The sequence below is a fragment of the Lichenostomus cassidix genome, chromosome 4 (genome assembly GCF_008360975.1).
Source record: "Lichenostomus cassidix isolate B80296 chromosome 4, HeHo_3.0, whole genome shotgun sequence".
Taxonomy (NCBI): Eukaryota; Metazoa; Chordata; class Aves; order Passeriformes; family Meliphagidae; genus Lichenostomus; species Lichenostomus cassidix.
Genome location: NC_139484.1, coordinates 27,180,270 through 27,204,558, shown reverse-complemented (window position 1 = coordinate 27,204,558; position 24,289 = coordinate 27,180,270). Strand labels below are relative to the sequence as shown.

At 41.8% G+C, this 24,289-nt stretch overlaps 1 protein-coding gene across 3 annotated transcripts in view; it reads right to left on the bottom strand.

Moving 5' to 3' along the window:
* EPHA5 (EPH receptor A5) overlaps window positions 1–24,289 on the bottom strand; it is a 191,782-nt gene that overhangs the window by 34,428 nt on the left and 133,065 nt on the right. For 2 of the 3 annotated variants that reach the window (XM_085058449.1, XM_085058450.1), the window contains 3 exons: window positions 17,678–17,802; window positions 14,755–14,914; window positions 10,634–10,736 (listed from right to left, as the gene is read on the bottom strand). In XM_085058449.1, coding sequence (XP_084914575.1) covers window positions 10,634–10,736; window positions 14,755–14,914; window positions 17,678–17,802 — 388 coding nt within the window. Of the gene's footprint in view, window positions 1–1,159; window positions 1,226–10,633; window positions 10,737–14,754; window positions 14,915–17,677; window positions 17,803–24,289 lie in introns of all 3 variants that reach the window. The other variant, XM_085058448.1, reaches the window with a different exon arrangement.

The following is a 24,289-nucleotide window of genomic DNA, read 5'->3' as shown; positions in this document are numbered from 1 at the left end:
CCACATACCAGAACAACTTTTTACAGGCACACACTTTGAGCTGAGCATCCTTGCTTGCTAACTCTGCTCTTAAGCACTGAAAAGTCACAAAAACCAAGTCAAAATTGCTCCATCAGGAAAAAAACCCAAAAGCAAACCCCAAACTCCTTGCTTCAGGCCTCTATCAAAATAAAAATACAACACCAGAGGACCCCAAAATGGTCCACCTTAGTGACTGCTGGGCCCCACAGCAAGGGACTGCAGCATGACCCAGCTACCCCCATGCGAAGCGCCAGCATCCCCCAGAAAACACAGCAGAAGAGTTTCACACCTCTCACAAGCTCTGCTGAAAAACCATCTCAGCTTAAAAGTGCATGTGGGATGTCCCAGAAGTTCTGTGGTCTCAAGCAACTATCTGATGGGGATGGTGATTACATGCTTCTCTTAGGAGGCTTAGGAAGATCTCTGCCCACACAAACATTGCAGTTGATTCTCCTTTGGGAAGCAACTCAACTTGCATCCAGTCAAACCAACAGAAATTAAAATCTCTCCTCCTCTGATTAGTTAGAAAAGAGGGGAGAGTAAAAGAGAGCAGAAAATGGTGAGGCAGTCCAGATGGTGGCAGAACAGGACAGCATGCACCATGGCCACGCACCTCAGGACACCCACAGAGATATGTCCAATGCTGCTGGAGCATATCGTGGGCAAACAGCACCATGGCATTGGTGTGTATGTCATACACTGACATGTATGTCCATGACATACAGTTCATTCCACTGACATGCATGCCACATGCCACTAAACACCTTTCCACTCCCACCTACCCCCTGCCTCCTATCTGGGGCCACATAACCTCCCCTGGCCCCTTTGGATGGCAAGAAGCAGAACATGATGGGTGTCCAGCATTGGTATGTTTTATTAGACACCTGGTGCAGTGTCTGGACTGATCATGGCATAACACAGTGGGTTTTTCCCCCTCTGAGATCCCTGCTCTTGCTGAGGATACACTCTGCTCCAGGTCACGCTATTTCCAGTTGTTGAGATAGACAAGCTTGGTACTGAGATCAGGTGAGAAAGTGATTTCCAGGCCAATACAAGAAAGGAAGGGAGAGGCAGACTGAGCACAGAAAACACGGACGAAGGACAGGAAGTAGGAGCCAGCACGGGTGGGAACACTGACCATGTTAGGCTCGGATAGGCAACAGCACGCAGAGAAGAAGCCCACCCACAGCCATGATCGCAGCAACTGAAAAGCAAACAAAAAGGCCCAGGATAAGGAATAATCCCACCGCCCTGGCAAGGTGCAAATACATTTGCAACATTTTTATAAGTATTTCTTCTTTCTTATTGCAATTGTTTTTTGGACTTGAACACCCTGGGCTGCAAAAAATTTCATGGCACATGCTATTGTTCATGAAAAACGCCTTAGGGAGAGTGTCTAGATCCTGGTCCTGTAAAGCAGTTAACCATGTGCTTCCTGTACTTGAGTACCACCATCAGGATTAATGGGGCCACCCATGTGCTTAAACTTAAGCACCTGCCTTCAAGCAGGCAAAGTGACTTTTTTTCCACAAGCGTGCATGTGGTACAATTACAATTGCCTTTAAAAAAGGAAAAGCACTGGATGAATATGAGCCCTGCTTTTGCAGACCCTGATGCATGTACTCGACTCACAGAGTCCTTTCTGCATCTCCTTGTAACAGTGAGGATTTGCACATGTTAGGTATCTGCAGAAGCTGGACCTTGTGAGTCCTGTGAGAGCATTCAGCCTAAGTAAACTCAAAATATGGTGAGCTGAAAGGCACTGCATGCACCCACAGCTTGCCTCTGATGGCTGCTCAGCCATTACTTTAATCAGACTATGGGTTCACCGGGCATCAGTTCTCAACTCAATGCTGGCTGCACCTCAGTAATTGCCCTTTATCCTTGTCAGAGAAGTTGCACACCCATTTTTTCTGTTACCAAATCTATTAAGATAGTTCATCCTGGAAAAGAACATAGTGCAGAGGAAACAACAGGAAGGACTTCAGTACAAGCAGGAGCCCAGTGGTGCAGGTATACTCCAGTTAAAGTCAGCTGAAGATCTCACTCATCCTTTCTCCTCAGTCATCACAAGGTGTCATTCTTGAAAAAAATTCTGTGCATGTCAAATTTTTATACAGTATGACTTACAATGTCTAAATACATTAAAATAGCTTATTTAGACATTTAACATTCTGCAACTGCACTGCCTTAAATTATGATGCAAAATAACTTCAGGCATGCAATGATTTAAAGAATTATACACTGGATTAAGTGCTTACTTAAATTAAAACTGGTGAAGAATGTCTTCTAAGCTCCTTTTGCATCAGCAAAACAACTTGCTAACATTTTCTAAACAGCTATGCCAATATCTCTTACTATAATTGGCAATATTTTCTATTTTCATAATGCCCCAGCTTGTTCAGTCATACTAATATGGAAGCAGATCAGCCTTTGCTAAACCACTCCACAGATCCAAGTTAACACCAAGTTAACACCAGAGATCCAAAATCCAAAGGCACACAAAGGGAAACCATGCACTTGGGTCTATTTTGCCATTTTCTTCTTTTAACCTTGCAGGATTTGAGTGCAGGGAACTGGTGCATCTCCAGAAGATCACTTTGGCTGTGACCCTTTAAGTACGTTTTAGCTAAGAGGCCCTTTTCCCCCAGGCATTTTCTAATGGTTGCTCCCACCAGACCTTCCCATACCTCCACATCACTCAGCATGCAAAGTCCAATTTTTCCAAACAACAGTTTGATTAACCTGGAAAGCAACCACTTCCTTAAAATGAAAAGAGATCACTGCTTTCTTGAACAAAGAAAACTCTTTGAGACTTCATCAGCAGCAAGGCTGCTCTGAGATAAAATCTGTTCCCTGCACTGAATCCAGAGCACTTCAGATCTCAATCCCTTTACACGGAGTAAAGAAAATGTTCAGGTGCAACAGAAATGAACCTCAACACAGCCTTGCTCCTGTAAACCCAGCAGCTGTGCACTTATGGTAAAAATACTCTGAGGTTTGGCATTAGGGGAAATCTACGATGCTTAGAAATAAACGAAACTGGATCAGCAGACAATAAAATTCAATTTCCAGTCCAAGGAGTACTTGGACAGGTAAATGACTTACTAATTGGTCTGAACAGTCAGGACATAGGAAGATTTATTGCCACTTGTGTTAAAGGCATGGCTTGATTTGGCAGATAAACTTCAAAATATAAGAATCCTGAGACAAACAAAACCAATGTTAAACTCCAGGAAACCCATCACACATCTTTGTGGCCATCAGATTTGGGCTTCTAGGAGGGGCCCAGTTCCCATCTCCTCATTTCATGCAGGGCTTTCTTAGTCTAGAAACTGACGAGCTGAAAGCTAAAGCTTTCCTGACAAGATCAAATGCTGTGGATAAGATTAAAATGCTGTTTAATGAAATACACCCAGACCTCTCCACGGTTTTAAGATCTTTAGCCAGCAATCTGACCTACACTGGAGAGCAGAGTTGAACCAAGCACTGCATACATCAATTTTATCTGCAAAGCCTCTTCCAGCCTCACTGAATCAACCAGCAGACTATGAGGAGAGCTTGTGGGGGCTCTGGTCAGGAGACCCTCTGATCTGCTGCAGCCTAACAGATTACATGTCTATGTAACAGTGAAAGTTATTGAGAAACCACCTGCAGCGTTAAATCCCCTTTGCAGGGAAAGAACGAGGCGCTGAGGCAACACCATCTCCAAAACCCAAGCTGGCTTGAAACAAGGTGTGACACCTGCTTCTAGCCCTGGCTTCAAGGAAAGGGCTGCAGATGGGCAGAGAAAAAGTAGAGGAGCCTGGAGCTTCAGTGACAGCACCAGAAACTCTGTGGCCTGCTGGCACTGCCCTGCTCCTTGGCCAGCCCAATTCTGCTGCTTTCAGTTATCTCAGGCACACAGGGACAACACTTCTCCAGTTCTAAGGTGACCCCCACAATGCTTATGTGGTTTGCAAATCCAAATGTCCAGAGAGAAAACTTTAATAAACCTGTGCAAGGAGGACTTATCAACACCCTTGGCACTGTTTCAAACCTTGGGCTTTGTTAATGAAATGTATATATATCATGGGCCCCAGCAACTGTGCCTGCAATTAATGTAATTAATTTACCACAAGTCTGCAGATGACCCAGAGAGCATTTGGAATTAAACTACATTTTTAATGGCTAGATAGAATTCAGAGAGGCTCTGCCATATATAGATGTGGCTTTTAAGAGTTGTAAGTTGAAGTCTTGGAATCGTGATAAATGAAAGCCTCGTTTGTTGCTTTAATAAGCTGTTCTAATGGGATGTTCTTCAGAGGCTTGCAATTAGAGACTGAAATACTTGAGGCTGCCTGGGAAGACTTTTCTAATCCTTCATGCAGCCTTGAGTGATGGCAATGATTGCTTCCTGCATATCCAGGTCAGGAAGCCAGCGCTACACCTAACAATTCCTGAGTCAACAGGCTTGCTTTAAACATCAGAGAAGCAGCATTACACAGTGTGAGCTGCTAGGAATATATTCCCACTTTGTTCAGAGCTATAAGAATGTTTAGGGAGTCACCTGCCTTTCCTGCTGATCCATCCTAATTCACATGTTTAAGTGCGTCTCTGCACTGTTTGAGAAAAACTGCGAATGCAGAAGGCCAAGCAGATGATATCTACGCAGTCACTATGGGGAAGGAAAGCAATGTCTTCAGGGAAAGGAACTGCACTTGGAAAGACCTCTGGCATTATGCTTTTCTATGTCTAAGACACAAGAAAGTAGAGATAACCTTTTTTCTAGGTAAGAGGCCAAGTGCCGCTACATGGTGAACCCCCAGGAGAGGTTACACTTCTGATTTCAAAGCAAGGTGAAACATCCACATATTCAGAAGTGCAGAAGGACAAGAGTCTGACTTCCTTCTTCATTCTCTACCCATTCCACAGCCAAGACACTGTAAAACCCCACTTTCAAACACTACATACGCATGGGGTGCTCAGCAGGAGCCTCAAGCTGCTAAAAAATTCCAGCTTGAAGGGCAGTTCCCTTCTGCAAGTAGAAACAGAACTTGCACAATGCCATCAAACAAATCTACTGCAAGAAGACCAGGAGGTTTTGTCACTTAAATGCTGCACTACCCCACATTCTCCCTGCTCAGACAAAGCTTATGCTGGTTGCTTATCTGTTCATGACAGTGCTCCCAGCCCATTCCCTTGGCTGCTGCCAGAGGAACTCAGAAATAACTCAGAGCTTAATTACAGATTGGTCAACTCTCACCTTCTGTCTGGGCCAAAGTCACCTGAAGGCAGATTAGCCTGGATCTCTGAACCTACCTCCAAACTGCAGGGCACAGACTGGCTTGCAGAGCCTGGCAAGCTGGCACTAAGCCAAAGAGTGTTTAGAATAGAAGAGGAATGAGGTGTTGGAGCAGCCAAATTTGACAAGCTGATCTTGACAGGATGTTAGAGATGGGTACTACTGGCAGCAGATTTCCACACTGACCCTAGGAAGGTATGACCCTGTGGAGATGTGAGCACTTGGCCTTCAGAGAGTGGTACTGTGCACCAGTGCTGCTCCTCTCTGGGAAAACATACCAGCAAAGAGGCTGTTAACAGGATGGAAGTAGCAAAAACCTTGACCCCAACAGAAGCAGGACCAGACCCTGCCTGCTCTTGGTGGATGGGAATTTTTATTTGGCAGAGCACTAGCTTCCTCAAAAAAATCCTTCCTCTTGTCAGGTGAATCGTGGGGAATATTTGGCAGTAGGCAGCATAATAAAGTGTCTATAAATCACAGGAGACAATGTCCTGCAGGAAGAAGGAAGAGCAGGCAAGAATGTAGAGATAAAAATCCTTCAAAAAGTCCCAACTAACAAAAATTGTGACTCATGCTGGAAAAATTCTCTATGAAAACCATTATCTATAGACCGTCTACCATTTCCTACGGAAATATTGAAAAAGCAAACTATTTTAAGTCCTGACACAACCTGGAAAATAGGATGGGGGGAGGTTGGGGAAAAATTAATCCATTTTGACCTTCCACATCACAGAAGGTTGTAAACATTGTCTCAGGACCTAGGATATACACCACAATCTTTCACCCTCTCTATTCCCTGAAAGTCACTTTTTAACAAGATGCACATATTTGTGTCCAGAAAGTAGCCCTCTGCCACCACAGGCGCTGATATTTAAAAGTCTAAATCAGCTAAGGTCAAGGATGGATACGCTGGTGCAGAAGACTCTAATTGCCAATACCCAGGTGGCAAGATTTGTCTTTGCTTTGTCTTTCAAAGGCTGGTTCCTTGCCAGAAGGAGACTTTCTATATGTGCATGACACAGGGCGACCGGCAGTTTTTTGTTGCTTCAATTTTTTTTTTCCTTAAGTTGTATGAAAAGCTCCCTCTGGTTCTTTGGAAGATCAGTTAAAATGGAAAGGTCATCCATAATGGGTAGTTGGCCATAAATGCAGATGCACAGTTCACTTAGCTGTTTTGAACAGCTTTTGCAAACATGCACAGCATTGACCTAATGTCTTCCCCACTTGACTGTAAAAGTTCATGCTTTGTTTAGTCCTATGAAGTTTCAAAGCTTGAGGAATTGGAGGGACCAGCAGTCTCTTAACACTCACCCTAAGACCTTGTCTGTTTTGCAAACAGGGCGGGGTTGAAGGACAAAAGAGGGGTACTGGTCTGGAGCAGCTGGTCTCCTCCCCAGACTACTGAAAATCTGGCTCCTTACCTCAGTTTGTAGGGACAAAGAGACTGATACCACACAACAACAGCTGAGGCACTTCACTGCTCCCTGGGAGATGGAATGCAAAGATCTTTGTGACTGGATAGTCAGACACAGACTTTAAAATAAAAGTCAGTAATGATTTTAGATTAATATATGCTTCAACCAGGAACAATAATGGCAACCAACATCTAATTCAAGCATTGATAGGAAAGTAAAATTTATAGCTTTGCTTTATCTGTGAAATGCACTGCACCTTTGAGAACACATAATCCTAACATAACAAAGATAATAAAAACTCCGGTTCTCTAATTCAATACTTGTAGCTGGTTTAATAATGGATTTTCAATCCACTTCTCTTTTTTATGCTGAGACAACTACAGTCTGATTTAGTGAATCTCTTTGATTTGTAATCCTGATTGTTATATTATTAATATGCCCTTGATGCAAGGAGCAGGATAACTTAAAAAAGTGATCAGCTATTTTGCTTGGCATTAATGACCTTGGTCAGAGGACGTGTTATTTACAGGAAGTTTCCTGGAGCACCTGCAAGTAAATCAGCTCTGAAATTCAGCTTAATTGTTCAGGGCAAAGCACATTTAGTTTCAAATTCCCAGGAATCTCCAGCTTCAGATGCAAAGTGCATTTCCACAGATGGACGCTGGCATGTGGAAATGCCACCACGACTACTGTTCAACTGACCTTTGGTTTAGGGCCAGCTGCCAACGGGAAATGCCAAGCTGTTACTTACACTCATTCAAAAGAAGCGAGAAAACTGCAGAGACTTGAAAGCAAAAAAAGGGGAAGAGGTGTGGTTCTGCCTTTGGGAACCTAGTACAAAATAAAAAGCCTGCAGACTCCAGCAAACTCCTGAGCCCTATGAGTGGAAACTACTGTCAGAACTGCCAAGAGCAGGATGACATTCACTTTGCATTGCCGAACTGCTCGCAAGCCTCTGCTCACTGAAGCCTGTGACTTGGGAGGATAGGTGCAAAGAGATGCCATACAGCGTCCTAGGGAGGAATATTCTGGGACGTCCAGGGCCTCTCAGGAACCCTGGGAGCAGCATGAAGCCAGCACAGAGTAGCCTATTTGCAGAAACTGGCCAGGTCACATCCTCAGTGCTGCAGAGCAAGAGGGTTTTCTCAGCTCTGCTGCTGAGCAGTAGCTTGTCTCTTACGTGAACGGAGAAGACAGAGCCTAGGCTTTGCACAGCTTGCTTGGTGTGGCAAGCAGTAGTGATTCCAGCTGGAGTTCAAAATAGCTGTTTCTCTAAGAGCAAGTACAGGAAAGAATTAGGAAAGAAAATGTAACTTCCTGGAACCAGGCACTGGAACAACGTAACCACTCCAGAGATATAGGAAAACATCTTCCAGAAACAGGTTAACAGCTTCAGAAAAGGATTATCCCATGACTTGGAACACGTCTACTGTCCCTGCTGTCACAGCAGGAGAGTTACTCCACAAATTGTCTTGAATCCATATCCAAGGCGAAGCAGCATGAGTGACACATCTCAGTGGAATCTCTGTTTTCTTCCAAACCAGACCAATTTCTTTGTTTTGCTTTGTTTAATTTCAAATTGTCTGTCATCTTTCTAGATTTCTGGGGTTTATTCCGCTGTCCTCACAAGTCACTCAGTGTACTAGATGGGCTTTAAAATTCCTGGGAACTCAAACAGGCTGAGAAGCTCTGTGGTTTTGAAATAAATTTTCTAATAATGGACCAAACCTTGGTGCCGGAGGCTTCTCCACTAGCTCCAGCTGAGGGACTGTGGTCTTTTCAGTTTAGGGGAAAGGCTAAAAGGATAAAAATGTATGAAGAGCTCAGCTCCCTGTGCCTGCCCTTCCCAGACATCCAGAGTGGCACCATGGAGAAGGTCCCAGGAACATGCAGCTGCCCTAGGGTTCACAGAGGGAGGTGTGAGTACAAGGTAGGAGGATTAAGGTAGCAGCAGAGGCAGCAATAAAACTCTAGACAAAGGAGACAAAGTTTTTATAAGCATGCCAAGAGATAAAGTGCTAAGAGGAAGCACATCCTGGAAAGCACATTAGGCAAAAGGACAGAAAGATGTAACTAAAGAGAACTGCTGACAAATGGCTCAGGATTTGCAACTGCATGCTGAGACTTAAAGAGAGGAGCAGTGAAAAGGAGACCTGCAAGTGTACATCCTCCCCAGAGGAGTATTGAGTGCTTGCCAGCGACAAGAAAGAGCTAGGGCTACTGGCAGCCACACAGTTGTGATTCCCTATGGCCACAGAGGGATATACATTCCTCCACCAGTCATTCACCCCCCAGACTCTTTCTTGCAGAGGTGCCAGGTGACATCCATAGCTTCCCCACTGTCATGTGTGCATTTTCCAGTTTGCACCAATACAAGCATGCATCCAGGCTGGGGGAAGTCAACCACCTGCTCTGACTGAAGAGGAATTTCAATCAAAACCTCTAGCCTTTAAGGAGAGACTTGAACTGTCTAGAGTGTTCAGAGACAAGTATTTTGACTACAGCTTTCTGTAGGCCTTGGTGTGAAGTGCCTGTAGCCATTTACTCATTCGCCACTCCCCTCAGCTGCTGCACGCTTCTCATGCAGACAGGAGCATTTACTTTTCCATTTTCAAGCCAAACAAGTCACTCAAAGCAGACGACAGGAGCTCGAACAGCTGAGCTGGAAGAGACCGTCAGTCTCTGACCTTGAGTGAAGATGAGTCTGGCAGCACACTTACCTTTCAAGACAGGAAATAACTGTGTCCATGCCCTTCCACTGATGCCTTATGCCTGGGGACTGAGTTGCGCAGCCTGGCAGGATTTCACTGCTCTGCATTTGCAGACTGATACCTTACTTCCTCTGGGAAATAAGACCCTCAACCAGCAAATTCAGTGCAGCTCCTCTGTGAGTGTCTGTAACATCTCTTAACGCTTACAATACCCTGTAATTTACAGCCACCCTGCTAGACCTGAGCTTAACACAGATCTGTACCATAAAAACAACAGTGGACTGATGGGCACCTTAGAAGCATAAATGTTTACTTTGCACTGAAAACAAATTCAGCCTTACCAGTAGATGCACTTAACATTGCTTTGCATCTCCTTTGCAGGATGTTGCATCGTTTGACTACTGCCACGAAAAAAATGTACAAATATACATGTAGAATATGAAAAAAAAGTGCCTTCCATGCTGGCTACCACCCAAATGTAATGCTGCAGTACAAACTGATCCTGATACAAACCAGATTTTGCCCCAGTACCACAATCTCTTGTTCATAAAAAATTTCCATCAACTTCCATTAAAGTTGTCAAAGGTGGTACAGCCCAGGCTTTCATCACTTGCCTATGTTTAAGCACATGAGAAGTCAATGGGATGGCTTGAAGCAGAATCTCTCCCTCTGTGGGGAAAGCTCTCTGTATAATTTACTAACACTTGGGGAACACATTAGTATCCTACACGTAAAAAACAAAATCCAGATCTGACCAAAATGTGAGGCTTTTGGCCATTCCGGTGGGTTTATTCTCATTTTCTTTGCAAGTATTTTCCTGAAGTCAAGTTTTCTCTGTGAGCAAAGTCCGTTGCAAGCTCTGAGGGCAAACATATGGGACTGAAGATATTTTACCTGTAATAACATGTTCTGCTTATTTTTAAAGGAATGTGAAAACACTCCGGTGAAAATCAAGCCAAATAATCAGGGCCAGTCTATACACAAATGAAAATCACTGGGAAGTGAGCAACATCTGCAAGAGAGCCTTTGTCATTCCTGCTTGTCCAAACAGATCAATCAGCCCACCCTCGTGCTGTTTTATAGTGCTACCGCTTGACAGCTTTGTTCACATGCTGCTTTTGCCTAAATCGCACTAATCAGCTGGTCAGATAAAAGTTATTACAAAAGTTGGAGAAGTATAAATACACAGCTTCTTCTCTTACCTTCCGCTGAGAAGGAAACCGATAACAACAGCCAGCAGAATGACTCCCACTGTTACAGACACAACAATTATAGGAATCTGGCTCTGGTCGCTGGATGCAGCTACTGCTGAGATGAGAAACAGAAAATGGAGATTAGGGTTAAAATGACAGTCAGCACTCATGAGTCTTTCTAGTGAGGCTGCCAGCGAGGTTTCAAGTCTTACCAGTACGTTTCTTCTTTTACAGTTTGTGTTCTCCCCCTTTGCTGTCTGTTTCTAGTTTGGAAAGGATATGGGTGGAAAGGAAACAAAACCACATGCAACACTGAGCCAAAAGCCCAACAAGATTGCATCTCATTGCTGAATTCAAAAACCAAAGTGTTGCAGAATGCAGTCTTTGAGTTTGAGAATTCAAGTTTTTCTCCCTGAGTTAACTGCATTAGAAATCAGAGATAAAAGATGAAAACCCAATAGGCTCATATCTGGATGACAACCCAACAGGCAGAGAGAACATTTACAGAATGTTATTGCTAACAGACATAAGCAGAATCTCCTAGATAAAAAAATTACCTGCACTTCAAGCAGCTATAAGCAATTATAAACTAACTCCTTGTGGCATCTATATCACATGGCCGTAAGATGTCCTCTGTAAAACAGGAATTTGCTAAGACACATACTCTGGTTGGTCTTTTTATTGGTTAAAATTTGGGGAAGCAAAACTCTTCCAGCCCATGCCTTGTAAAGAGCCCTCCTGCCAAAAGGCAATAGCCTAATCTGGTGGTAAAGATGCCAGCAGAAAGGTCAGGAAAGCTGATCGAGACCTGAGTTTTGACACAGGTCATGTAAGAGCAATTGAGCAAGCTCCTGTAGGCTGTGAAATGCTAATACCACTTCTATCTTGTTTATCTGCCCTACCTGGCAGGGGAAGAAGCCCATCTCTCCCCAGAGGTTTTTATGTGGAGTTCCCCAAGGAGAAACCAAAGTCTCCTCACCTTGCCCTCTTTGCTGCCAGCTTATTTAGTTGCCTGTATATAACCACCCCAGGGTACAAATCTCACACTCTCCCTGCAAAACCAGCTCCCTGGCACAGGCACCACTGCTCTGTGGGGGAAAACTTCATTATAGCTCTTAACCTTGTGCCAGCCCAGGATGAAGCTTCATCCACCCCAGGGAGCAGCAGGAATAGATTGCGTACTGAAGAAGCCTTTAACTAAATGATTGAACTAAAAAAGGGTCCTTAGCACAGGATTAACGTTATGAAGGCTATAAAATAACTGAATATAGTCCCATATTAATTGTTAAAGGAAAAGAAAGACAGAAAGGTATGGCATTAAACATTGATCTGCACTGGGCTTCAAGCAGCTCTTCATATGGGAGCTCTCCGGTGCTTAACCACGAGCGGGGTGGACCTGCTACAGTAATGTAAGTGATTTCAGAAGGATTGGTGCCGATACATTAAATATTTAATGTTAACTGCTCCAAACCCTGCCACCATCCAGAGATTTTATTAGCCTCACAAACTTATGGAGGCTCCTTAAGATGGTGTTTTATTGCATTCTTGACAAAATAATTAAAAAGAAAAACATTTAAAGGAGAACATTAAGCAGTGATTGGTGTTTTTTTGCACAGCTCAAGGGATGGGAAAATGAGATAAAGTCTACTGTGATCTATGGCAGCTGAAAAGCCTGAATTCATAAGCCAAGCTGGGATTTGCTGCTGTTCAAAGTCGGGAGGGGACACACACTTGCATTACCCCTTCTCATCTCGGTGTTATGTTCCTACTCCTGCCCAGCACAGCAGCTGGATTAGCTCACCAATCCAGCCAAAATCCAGCTCTTGGCAAGGTTAGCTTTTGGGGCTAGATAAGCTCAGTGGCATTTGGAAAGGAGGAAGCAACAAGTGGATACACCCAGTAACAGCTTCCACTCAAATAAAAAAAATTCACTGAAAATTGAAGCCCTGGCTGCTTCATGGTGCTTTGCAGAATTGCAGAAGCAGGGAGCAGTATGCAAAAACTGGAAAAAGAGGGAAGCCCAAAACAGGTTATAGCTTTCCTCCACTGCATTTCTCAGGCTGTTGTCTAATTCATCCAAATGTATTAAAGATAACTACAGAAACCTTGTGAACTGGAAACAAAACCTGTTGTTCAGTCCAAACGACTTGGACACTGTTTCTGTTTCTCAGAGCACCCACTGAAAGGTTTTCATCTGTGCCTGAATAAAAATCATTTGCTTTGGCTCTAACAAGAAGTTCAGATCTGTACTCTGATGTAGCAGTGAGATTTCGATCTGTGCTTGCTTTCAAAATCTCCAGGATGTACAGGAAAGCTGTGCGAGTCTGGTCACACTCCCGACACTTTATATAGGTCTTTGGGAAAAAAAGTGCTTTTTATACGGTTTTAAATGTCAAACAGAGCTGCATTTTGCAAGATACTGAGGCTTGCATTGTATTTCAATCCTATCAAGTGTTTAAATATCTGGTTAAGTCTGGCCTTAGCCAGGGCTTGAGTCCAACAGACAAACAATTCCCAGTTCCCAAACTGGGAACCATGCAGTAGATATTCCTCTGACTACTCCAGCAGCTCCTTAGTATCAGAGAAGTACCTATTCCTCTGCCTTTAAAATGTGAAAAAGACTGGGATGTGGATGTGACTAAAGGACCCAAGGAATTTCTAGTTTTTAAAGATATTTCCATGTGTTGTCCTCAAAACATCTTGATTAGCACAGATACTTACATGATGGGCTTCAGGGAAGTGCCATTATTTTTGGACCAGGATCATAGGTACTTGATCAAATGAGCATATATTTAACGTATAACTCATTAATAGTCCAGAACACTATAACTCAAACAACTCTAAGCTAGAAACTTTCCAACTGAGCAAAACTATACAGAATAATTTTTTGGTATAACATGATTCTATTGCTACTTAGAGGGCACAATTAATGGTTAATACGATAAGAAATGCATTAAATAGACCATCCTTATTGCATTAATGTTTGCATTGTGATGCAATTTTCACTGTATTAGCTTAATCACTGGCTCCACAGCTACATCTGCACATGTATAATGATTCCTTGAAAATCTATTATGAGTTCAAAGGTAGCATGCATTGAAAAGACAACTTGGCATCTTCTTCTCAAAGATGATGAGTTTTAAATGAGCTGGAGCAACAGTAATCGAAGTATTGATGAGTTTAAACTTCCAATGAAAACACAGAAAATAGTCTCTTTCCCACAGGAATGATCAAAGTATTTCCACCATAAAATTCCTCTTTCATGCAAACAGCATAAAAAATTTTAATAAATGACAGCTGTACAAACTGAAAGAGAGAAGACATATTTTCTGGTGGACAAAATTATATTTGACACCTTGGCAAAATTTTGTATTTGGGACAAAAAATATTTCCCCACAGCTGTGCCTGAACACAGAAGAAAGAGCAGCTGAGCCTCTGCGTGCCTCAGGAGTTCACCCTGCCACAGAATCTGCTCCAGAATCCAGACCTGGATAACCAGATTCATTTAAAAAAAAAAAAAAAAAAAAAAATTAAAGAAAATTTTAAAGCCCACAAATGTAATAGGCCAAGAAGAAATCCTGCACCTGCAGTGCACATTTTTTTCCATTTCTGATCACAAATTAACCTCTTTCCTTGAGGCTGTGGCATTGGCAGCTAACAGAAACCATCTTTTAACTTGACAGGAACTTTCACCAAAAGACGCTAATGCTGGTTCAACTCTTCCCCTTGCAGAGAGGCACCCTGTCAGGGCTTTTCCCCCCAAATGCAGATATTTAAGAGAGCTCAGCATCCTCTGCAGACAGCAATTAAGAGGTGTGGAGGAGTAGGTCCCATTCCCTCTGTCCCTCCAGAGAGGAACGACTCTCTTACACAAGATCCTGTAAATACAGGATTTTTCTAAGCTGGGGATGCCATGAATTTCTGAAGCCTGAAGATCTCCCGCCTCACCATGTGAGTTGAGGAAGCAAAGGACAGGTATGTCATGTGCAGAGTCACGATGTGCCTGATATTTCCAAAGTCAAGTGATGAAGCCAATACAAGGAAGAACTCTCCACAAAGATATTGATCCCCTGACTTGTTTCTGGTAAGCGTTGCAGAGACATGAGCTGACAGTAATTAAAAAGACTTACACACTGGGCTGGTTTCAAACTCGAATCTTCGGCTGAAGCCCCCGTAGCCAGCAGCTGTCCGGGCTCGGATCTGGAAGACGTACGTGGAGCCTGGCTTCAATCCATCTGCCGTAATCGTCGTCTCTTTGGATTTGATGATGGTGTAGCTCGTCTCCTGGTCCTTTTCCCAACACCCCCACAAAAAACCACAAAGTTCAAACACACAAGGAGTGGATCTCAGAGGAGACAGACTCTCAACAACCCCCAGAGCAACAGCACAAAAGATGACTGAAGTATTCATTTTTGAGCATTTCTTTCTCAAAATTCCTGTCTGAAGGTGCTTTCTGCAACACATAATATGAGATCTCATTTTCTATTTTATAATCAATGATTCTAGGAGTCATGTAACTGGCATCTGCAGTAGAAGCAGCTTTCCACTGCTCTGGATGTACATGGCCTGAGGCAATGGAAAGGTTTATCATACAAAGATCAATCCCAAGGCACGGGGAAGATAAAACAAGTTCCATCGCCTTAAAAAAGGATTTTGATTTACACCAAAACGGCTTCCCAGTAATGTAAGTAGGCCTAAAAGAGAATAATATATTATACATTGTACAATTTATGCTTGCATTTTCTGAACCACGAATTAGACCTTGGGAAGGGAATAATAAACCAAAACTCCAGGAATATACCTAATTTTTGCACTGCTCTCCTGAAGCAATGAACTTGAAGAAAGATTGCTGAAATAAATCATCATCTACATCAGTTTCTAATGTGAAACAGTTCCAGTCCTTTGATTAAAATTTCGTTGAAATGCTTAGTAATTACTCTTAGAATTATTTACTGTAACACATAATCTAGACAAGAGCTCATAAATTAAGGTCTACAAATTTGGAAACTGCTTTTTATTCACCACATCCTCTCAGATCCAAATTTTTATGAGTTAAACTGGGGTTTTTAGTAGTTCCTTACCAAGATTTCTGGATAGCTCTTAAAATCTGAGCTCATTTTTCTCTTTTCTTTTTAATTTAATGGCCAGCTTCCCACAGACAGCAGTATGCCTGGCTAAGGCACTGGAAACTTTTAAAGGTAAGATCACAAAATTTCTCAATCGAAGCCTGTTTTGGAGAAATGTGTGCAGACACACACACAGACACAAACACACACACATACATATATGCCCTTTTTTACTTATTAAGGAGTGATTTCTCTTAAAGGAATGTGATCTGACAAAACTCAGTTTTCCCAAACATTTAATATAAATCATTCTTGTCCCTTGGAAATGAATGCTGTGAATTTACCCTTATGAAGTGCTGAAAACTGAGAGAATATAAATTAGAGTACCAATGAACAAAAAAGATTAAGGACAACATCCCAAACCCATCTCAACAACTGGTTAAAAAGCATTAAGTGATTATTAGGTCACATCTTTGCTTGTATGTCAGCCAATTAGCTTTTCAATACACTGTTGGCTTCTGCAAACACTTGGACTCTTGGGCTTTTCTGTGGAAAACACTAAGCTTCACTATCAGCCTGAACAAAATAAATCAAGACAGCATAAACTTGGACTGGCTGGAGCCACCTCTCCACAAAGGACTCACTCTTGAAGAACTATTTGCTGAAGCTATTTGAGACTAGTTCTGGACTACAAATACAACATTTAAAGCCCCTTCTCCTGCCAATTTGTTTGAAAACAAACTAAAGAAAATGAACTAATATATGATTTTTTTCACTTTAATTATTTGATTTAAATTTTTTTGGTTTCTAGAAGCTATTTTTCCCAAGCCACTCCATGGTAAGAATTCAATGTGCTGCAACACTCATTCAAACAAGTTAATAAAATAATTAGTAAAGAATTATTTCCAGCAACAGAATATCCTGATTCTTGCTGTGGGCTTGAATCTTCTTGAAAACATCAGCCCTATTTAAGTCACTCACGTATATAGTGCCCTTTCACAAGCTCCCTCATCTGCAAAAGTAATGTTGATTTTATTTTGATGGAGAAGATTTATGAAATTCTTTCTCCTGTTTGCATGAACTGCTCGAGCAGGTCCTCAGAGAAAGAAGAGAGGAGTAAGGACGCAGTCCTGATCCATATTTAGTAATTTCACCTGGGTCACAGTCAGAGCTAATGGAATATCTTCCTTAAAAAAGAAATTCAAACCCCCTAAAAAAGTGAATTGTGACTCAATTTTCCTCTTGTTTTCATGTAGAAGGCCTGGATGTTTCAGAAGAAAAAAGAACACCTTACAATTCCAGCTAAGGCAGAAGAATTGCTACTTAGTTAAAACCTGATTTCTGGGAATCTAAGATTTAAGACTGTATCACTCAAAATATACTATTTTGATAAAGTGCGTTTGTAACCATTTTCATGTAAACTACATTAATTTTGCAGGAAGAGAACAAGTCACCATTTGAAATGAAGGGGAGGCAAGTTTTGTAGGAAGAGTGCCTCCCTTTAAATTGAGACTAAGAGCAGGAAAACCCCGGCAAATTTTAAAGCCAGGATGCCTCATATCAGAGCACAGACAATCTCTCCTTCTCCAATCAACCCCCTTCTCCTCTCCTTTCACAGTGGATGGAAAATCAAGTGAGAAATTGAAATACCAAAGGCAAGGGATTGCCTGATGTTTCTGGGAGGAGACAGATGCTCAGTCCCCAGCCCCTTCTATTTTTAACAAATGAGCAGGCTCTGTCTTAATGTGATAAGGCTGGAAAGGAATCTGACACGCAGATTTAATGTATTTGTTCAAGAGAAGTGGCACACTAATGGAAAACAACACCCTCATTTCAAGTCTTCCTAATCATTTACTGTGAAATCAATCTGACATTGATTTATGCATAAAATCTCTCCATCCCCTTCTATGACTCAAACAATTATAACTAAAACAAGAAAACAATAAAGAGAAGGTACTTGGGAAGCTCAGCAACCAGTCCATCACACCTTTTCAAAATATTTGATTTCGTATTCCAGGATGATGCCGTTGGGTCGATCTGGCTCCTGCCAGGAAAGGGAGATGCTATTTTTAGTTATCTTCCCTTTTTTCACACTACTGACTGGAGAAGGTGCTGCAAGACAGGAGAAAAACAGAACAGACAAAAACCATTGTTAGTAAAACGGTCTGCCTCAGCCAAAGTCAAACTCACCAGTGCATCCTCAAACACAAGACAATCCTTAGCTACTGCAGATCAGTGGGGTCTGTTTTTACCTTGGTGGTATTTGCCGATTTTTAACAACTGGACTTGCACAGATTTTCAGTAGCATGACCACCCGAGCAAAATAATAACACGAACTACTATCAGCAGCTTACATATCAACCCTGTCTTTTCAAGAAGTTTCCAAGCACATGAACCCCACAGCTTCTCTTTTCAAATGTGTCAGGGGCCTATATTATCAGAATTACATATTGATTATATTTTGCTTTCTTTTGGCTGCTTTCAAGGCATATATTTTTCAGAAGACCTTAGATTATATGGACTCCTTAACTATTTTTGGATTTCAAGTAGTTTAAGCCTAGGCATCTTTCAGCCCCCTCCTTCCAGAAGCAAGGAGTATGACAACTTTTATAATCCAATTGCTCTCCATAAACATCGCTGGACTATTACAGCTCACATAGTGATGCTAATTCCTTGCAAAAGGCAAAAGATTTTAATGACAATCACAGTTCGGAAGTTCACAGTGTGCTCGGGGAAGCCACAGCATGAGAGCAGCTATTCCAGCTCTGCTTATTATTTTAAGATGCAGCCCTGAAAGGTTATCTGCCCTCTGCAGCACACATGTGCACCAGAAAAAGGCTTGATCCTTTGTATTCAGTCCGATGTCTGCAGAGACTTTCTAAGTTGTGGTTGCTGCCACCCCTGCCAGCTCTCTAGCAAAAGTTGCTAGGGGCAATACAACCCTAACACCCCAGGTATTTCATGCCAGTGATTAGGAAACAACACTGAGTAAAAAGAAAAGGGGATGGGAGAAATTCATAGTCTCTCGTTTGCAGGGCCAAGAGCAGCTTCTCCAGAGATAAAAACAGGGCATGCCTGGATGAGGGACTTTAACTCACCCTCAACACAGGCCAGCTCCTGCAAGGATGACAGGGGGCCTGAGGAGACCCACGACAAAGACTTTTGAGGCCATATGGGGAATGGAGTGCAAAGAGCAGCAGCAAATCACCACATTCTATCTTCCAAAATGTGTTTGGAACTATAAAAAAAAAATCTTCGATATGCAGGACTAACTAATTATCTTAATACCATAAAAAAACTCCAACCCATTAAGTAAAATAAAGACAAGAAATAAATTAATTTTTCCAGGTCTGATTTTAAGCGAAAAAGTAAGCGAAGAGCTCCAGACAACTATTCTTGGACTGAAGGGTAGCAGCAAGACTTCTCTGTTAAAGCAAGTTCCCACATCTCAGTCTTGCTTCATCTAGTTTTTTACACTCCTGTTTACTTCCCCCACTTGGCTCTTGAAGGATCCTTAAAGGTGTTGGCTATTTCCATACTATTTTCTGCTGGAGAGCTGGCATCAATGATGCTGCACAGGCAATGTTTGCTTTTTAACTGTGCATCTACCACTGTGCTCACAATCCACCAGCGAGTGAAAACCACCTTGATTTGAATGATGATCACATTATTCATGCAGGCACTGCGTGGTGATCACCAACAATTTTTCATCTGCAGAAGTCACCTTACCCCTCCCTGACTGACCTCCTCTACAAGTTTTTGGGCTATGTGAAGGCAAATAACAACCTAAATACAAACTGCTATTCTGGTAAAGGAATTTCCACTAATCAATCCAGGTGCCTAAATATGCACTGTGCATCCATGTGCACAACAAGCTGAGCTGTGCATATGAGATATGTGATCTGTACACGTGTATGGTCAGATGTGTTAGCTCTGAGACGACAGAGCGAGTAGTGAGCTCCATTAAAATAGAATGAATCCCCTTTCTAATGCAAGGGAACTACATTGTTTTCAGAAGCATTGGAAAACAAGCCTCACTGTGTGGTGATGGTGCCAAGTAACAGGAGACTGTACAATCCTTGTTAAATAGGTGATACTGATTGCTTATCATGAGCCACTCAGATACTACATGTACAGGGAGGAGCCACCAAAGTACTCAGGAAAAGGGACCTATGCCCTCTGGGACTGACCTCCAATGTCCCCAAATCCCTGCAATGCCTATCCCGTGCTTACAGGGATGGCAGCAGAGGTCTGTCAGGATACAGAATGTCAGTGTTGAGCATTAAACCGTTTTAAAGTCTTATTAGCAAAAGCAAACTTGAGAAGAGCACTGAAGGGAGACCACAGCCCTCCCTGATATTGAATGCCTCTCAGGAAGGTGAAAACCGGTATTAAAATAGCCTGATCAAATAATGGACTTTTCATCCACTTTATTGAGGTTTCCTGAACTGTTTACAGGACCAAGGCTCACAAGAGCTTTACAGCCAAGAAAAAAATGCAAGTGCTCCCAAACTCTGCTGCAAAACCTTTCCCTGTGAAGTTCGGGACAGTTTAGCTCTCCTTCACGTGCATCTGCACAGTACAATCCAAAATGCACCAGCAGCCATCTAAACACACCCACCAAACTTCCTACATCCCTAAACCAGAGCATTCTCTTAAAAAAGTGTGTGTAAAAAAGCTTGGCTAGCAAACAGCTTCATGGACTTAAATCTCTGGGTATGCAAGTCTCTAACATGTTCAATTGTGGCTCTACAGAATGCTCTGCTCTGCCGGGAAATGGATGGAAGATAAGAAAATGAGTAACCCAACTCTCAAAGTAAATTAGAAGAGGAGTAACCATATCCTTTTTGAATCTCCTTCAAAAGAAGCGTTAAAGTGTAACCGTGAGATAAAGGCCAATTAAGTAAATTCAATAAATCCCAGTGGTGCTGGCATGATACAGCAACTACTCTGCATCCTCAATGCACAGAGATTACAATGCTCTGAAGTGAAGGCAGGAAGGTATAAGTATTTTAGAGTTTTCTTTGTCAAACAAAATGTAATCCAATCCAGGCAAGTGGACAAAGACTGCAATCATTCCATCTTAAAAGCCTGCAACTGGATACTGTGCTATATGATCTCAGAAAAATAAAAGGATTACTTAAGACTTGCTTTTCAAAGGTCACTGCTTCTGCAAGGGCAGCATCCTCTTAATAGAAAGAAGTCATGCCACAGAGCCCTTCCCTTTGGAGTACATGTAAAAAAATAAATTCACATAAGAGTTGACATATATAATGCTGTAATCTCTCATTTTTCTTATGTAAGCAGACAGAAGTCCTGTTCAAATCCTGCCTTGACACAACAAAAGGTGGATGTACATTGTGAATTGTTCATGTTCTGCACATATGCACTAATTTCTCAGCCACGTAGTCAAGATCAAAGAGGGGTATTACATCATTTATGTTTATGTTTGCCATTTATGAAAACAGCCATGCATATGATGAAAGCAAACAGAAGATGTAACAAGGTGTGAAATTGCCAATGTACATTTTTGCTTTCCTGAGATCAAAAATTAATCAGGAAGCAAAGAAAAGCATAGAAAATTGATTCTTCCTTATTTTTTGTTCTGTTTCTAACATTTCTTAAGAAGACTAAGGGGACACACCAAATAAATAAATTAAAAGTTTCTGCAGAAGATGCATCATTAGTCACATCTGAATAAATACAGGAGATTATTTCATGAGGAACAGACATTTTAGGACATTGTTCCTCTGTAACCTTTGATAATGACATTAGCACTGAATTAGCCATCTAGGCACCAAAAGCCATATTTACAACATACTGTGCTGTGTCCCAATAATATCTAACATACAATAATGCTTACTGGAATAAAATGCTAATTATATTTTAAGAGAAACTAATGTTATCAGGTGAATGACCACTGTACCAAGACAAAACAAATAATCCAGTTTCTACTTTTCATGGTCTATCTAATGCTCTCTCCAGGCAAATTACTTTTGCCTTGCTATTTTTCACTCTAGCAAAAAACAACAGCTAATGGCTCTCCATCTCACTCAGCTCCAAAGCCATAACATTTACCTTTTCCCATATAACCAAACAATTATATTATAATTAATGCACTTAATAAAACCAGGTATAATTGAAGAAAGTAAAACCTGTAATAGAAGAGTAAGCATAAGACAAGAAATTGGTTTCACTTCAAAAGCCCAGTCTATTATAATTTTTCACTCAGTTTCTAATTTTTTTTCCTCAGACCTTTGGTGACTTCAGAGTTTGAAGCAAGACTTGCCTTATTCACCAAGTCACACTAAAGGCATGCAAAATTGCAGGTGGCTTCAAACAGTAAGTTAGATAAAAAAATACAGATATATTAGTTAAAATAGAAATACTGCTTGGGGAAGGGAAAAGAAAAGCTTTCACTGTATTATCTCTTTGCATTTCTATACAGGAACTTCTAGAGAAGCTTAACACCCAATGGCTCCCTTAAGAGTACTTTCACTGTGAATATTATACCTCGGTCAGAACTTAGGATTTAAGTCATAACTTGACTTTTGTGCTGCTATTTTTCATATCCTTGAGTGTACTCAAGTTTGTCTGATAATGGGTTTCAAAACTCTTTGAGAACAAATAGTTGCAAGCCATGCCTGGCTAGTTAGGGAAACAGGCTGGGACCCAAGTTTGCAGGTACTTGCAAATGCTTCTGAAAACTGAGTCCAGGGAATGAAAGATCCTTGCACTAAGTAGCATTAAATGCCATTTCTATTCTATCTGAGATCTTTCATGGTATTTCAATCATGCACAGGCCCTAACTAATGCAAGGAGGTAAATTTTAGCCACAGGATCAAATTAAATCTAAACACCTTGCCAAGTAGGAGACAAATCCTAAAACATCGCTCATATATGGAGATCATCTTCTTTTGAATGGTTCTTCAAGGTATCTCTTGTGTAGATGGGGACTTCATGTAAGTCCTTTTCACACATCAAATATCAAAACGAGAACATGATCTTCAAATTGCCTTGGCAATATTTCTTCACATCTGCATCCCAAGATGAACCCATGAGGTGCCAGGTCTTAGATCTCTTTGCAGTCTCTGTCTGTTCCCTACCACCATTTTGAGTGCCTCTGAAACCTGAGACGCCCTGATGTGTACCTTGAAACAAAACAGGTCAGACAAGAGAGGAACACAATTGAAGCACTTCGGGCCCTGACAGAAGGCAGGGCCACATTTTTATAATATGAATCCGTGGCTAACCCAAGCAACCAGATCTATCTCATTTGAAAAGGGGTGATCTTTCAGGTGGCTCCCATCCTTGTTCCTATAAGGCTCAACACAGCTCATTAAGCTCGACACCAGAACATGACTTGACACCCAAGTTGGTCATGGCCAAGATGCTCCCAAGACCTTGCAGCTTCCCAGCTGAATGGATAGTTTGGTTTGTGAAAAGTGAAACCCAGATCGGTATCTAATTGTGCTGAGGAGTCTGTTCTTTCTTTGACAAAGCATTCCTCAGCTAACTTCTCTCTAGGCTTCTAACCCTTGAACCTAAGATACCAGAAAAGTACCTTTGCTGAAGGCAGAGAGCAGTGTGGACACTGTGGTTTTATGGACACTACTAACCCAATGCTTTTAATTACCAGCACTCCCATGACAGAAAAGTGCTCATTGGTTGGCAGACACAAAAACCCCTTAAATTTATAATCAAATTAGAGCAGTAACAGAAGTAATCTGCATGCAATTTGTATTAGCACAGAGATGATGGCTCATCTCTTGCTTCTGATCTGTGGAACAGCTCAGGAGATCTGCCTGGCTACACACCAATGAGCTCCAAGACCTCAAGATTTACTGTGCCCCAATATTCTGTTCTTGCAGTAATTCCACTGTGTTTAGGGGAAGCAGAGGTGTGTGCACAGTAAATTCACATAATTCAAGGCTGCCTTTTCTCTGAGTATCTCCTAGAGGAGCTTGCAAGAGAAGTAGCAAAGAGGAAAAATAAAGGAAACCCAGAATCTTCCCACAGCAACAAAGTAATATCAACTGACCCACCCATACGGACCTACTCTTCTTATGGTAAATCTTTAGATGGACACTCGGTGATATTTAGCTACTCCTGCAAAATGGTATCAAAAGAACAGATAGCACCAAATGCCTTGCTGCATGTGAAAAATCACTACTGAAATCCTCCCTGCGATAATCGGTGTTATAAAATTGTATCTGCAAAATATCCATTGTTACAAGACCAAGTACTGATTATTGACATACAAATTATGAAAAGAAATGCACAGCTTTAAATGTTTGCATGCAGTCTTTTCTTTTTAATCAAAATATGTTGTTAATTGTGAGACAGCAGGACTCAATACATGTTTCTCACCCAACAGAGGATGCAACCAATGAATGCTTTGCCATTCGCAAAATATTTTGCCTTATCAAAATACTTCTAAGACTTACTGAGATGCCTACCTTTGTAGAGGCAACCCAGGAAGGCAGAGCAACATCTCACCTTTGGCACTCCTTTCTATATGCCCTCTTGCTGACTGCATGAAAGTTTCCAAAATTCACTGCTTGTTTTGGAAATAATTATTTGCCACAAAGCAAGCAAA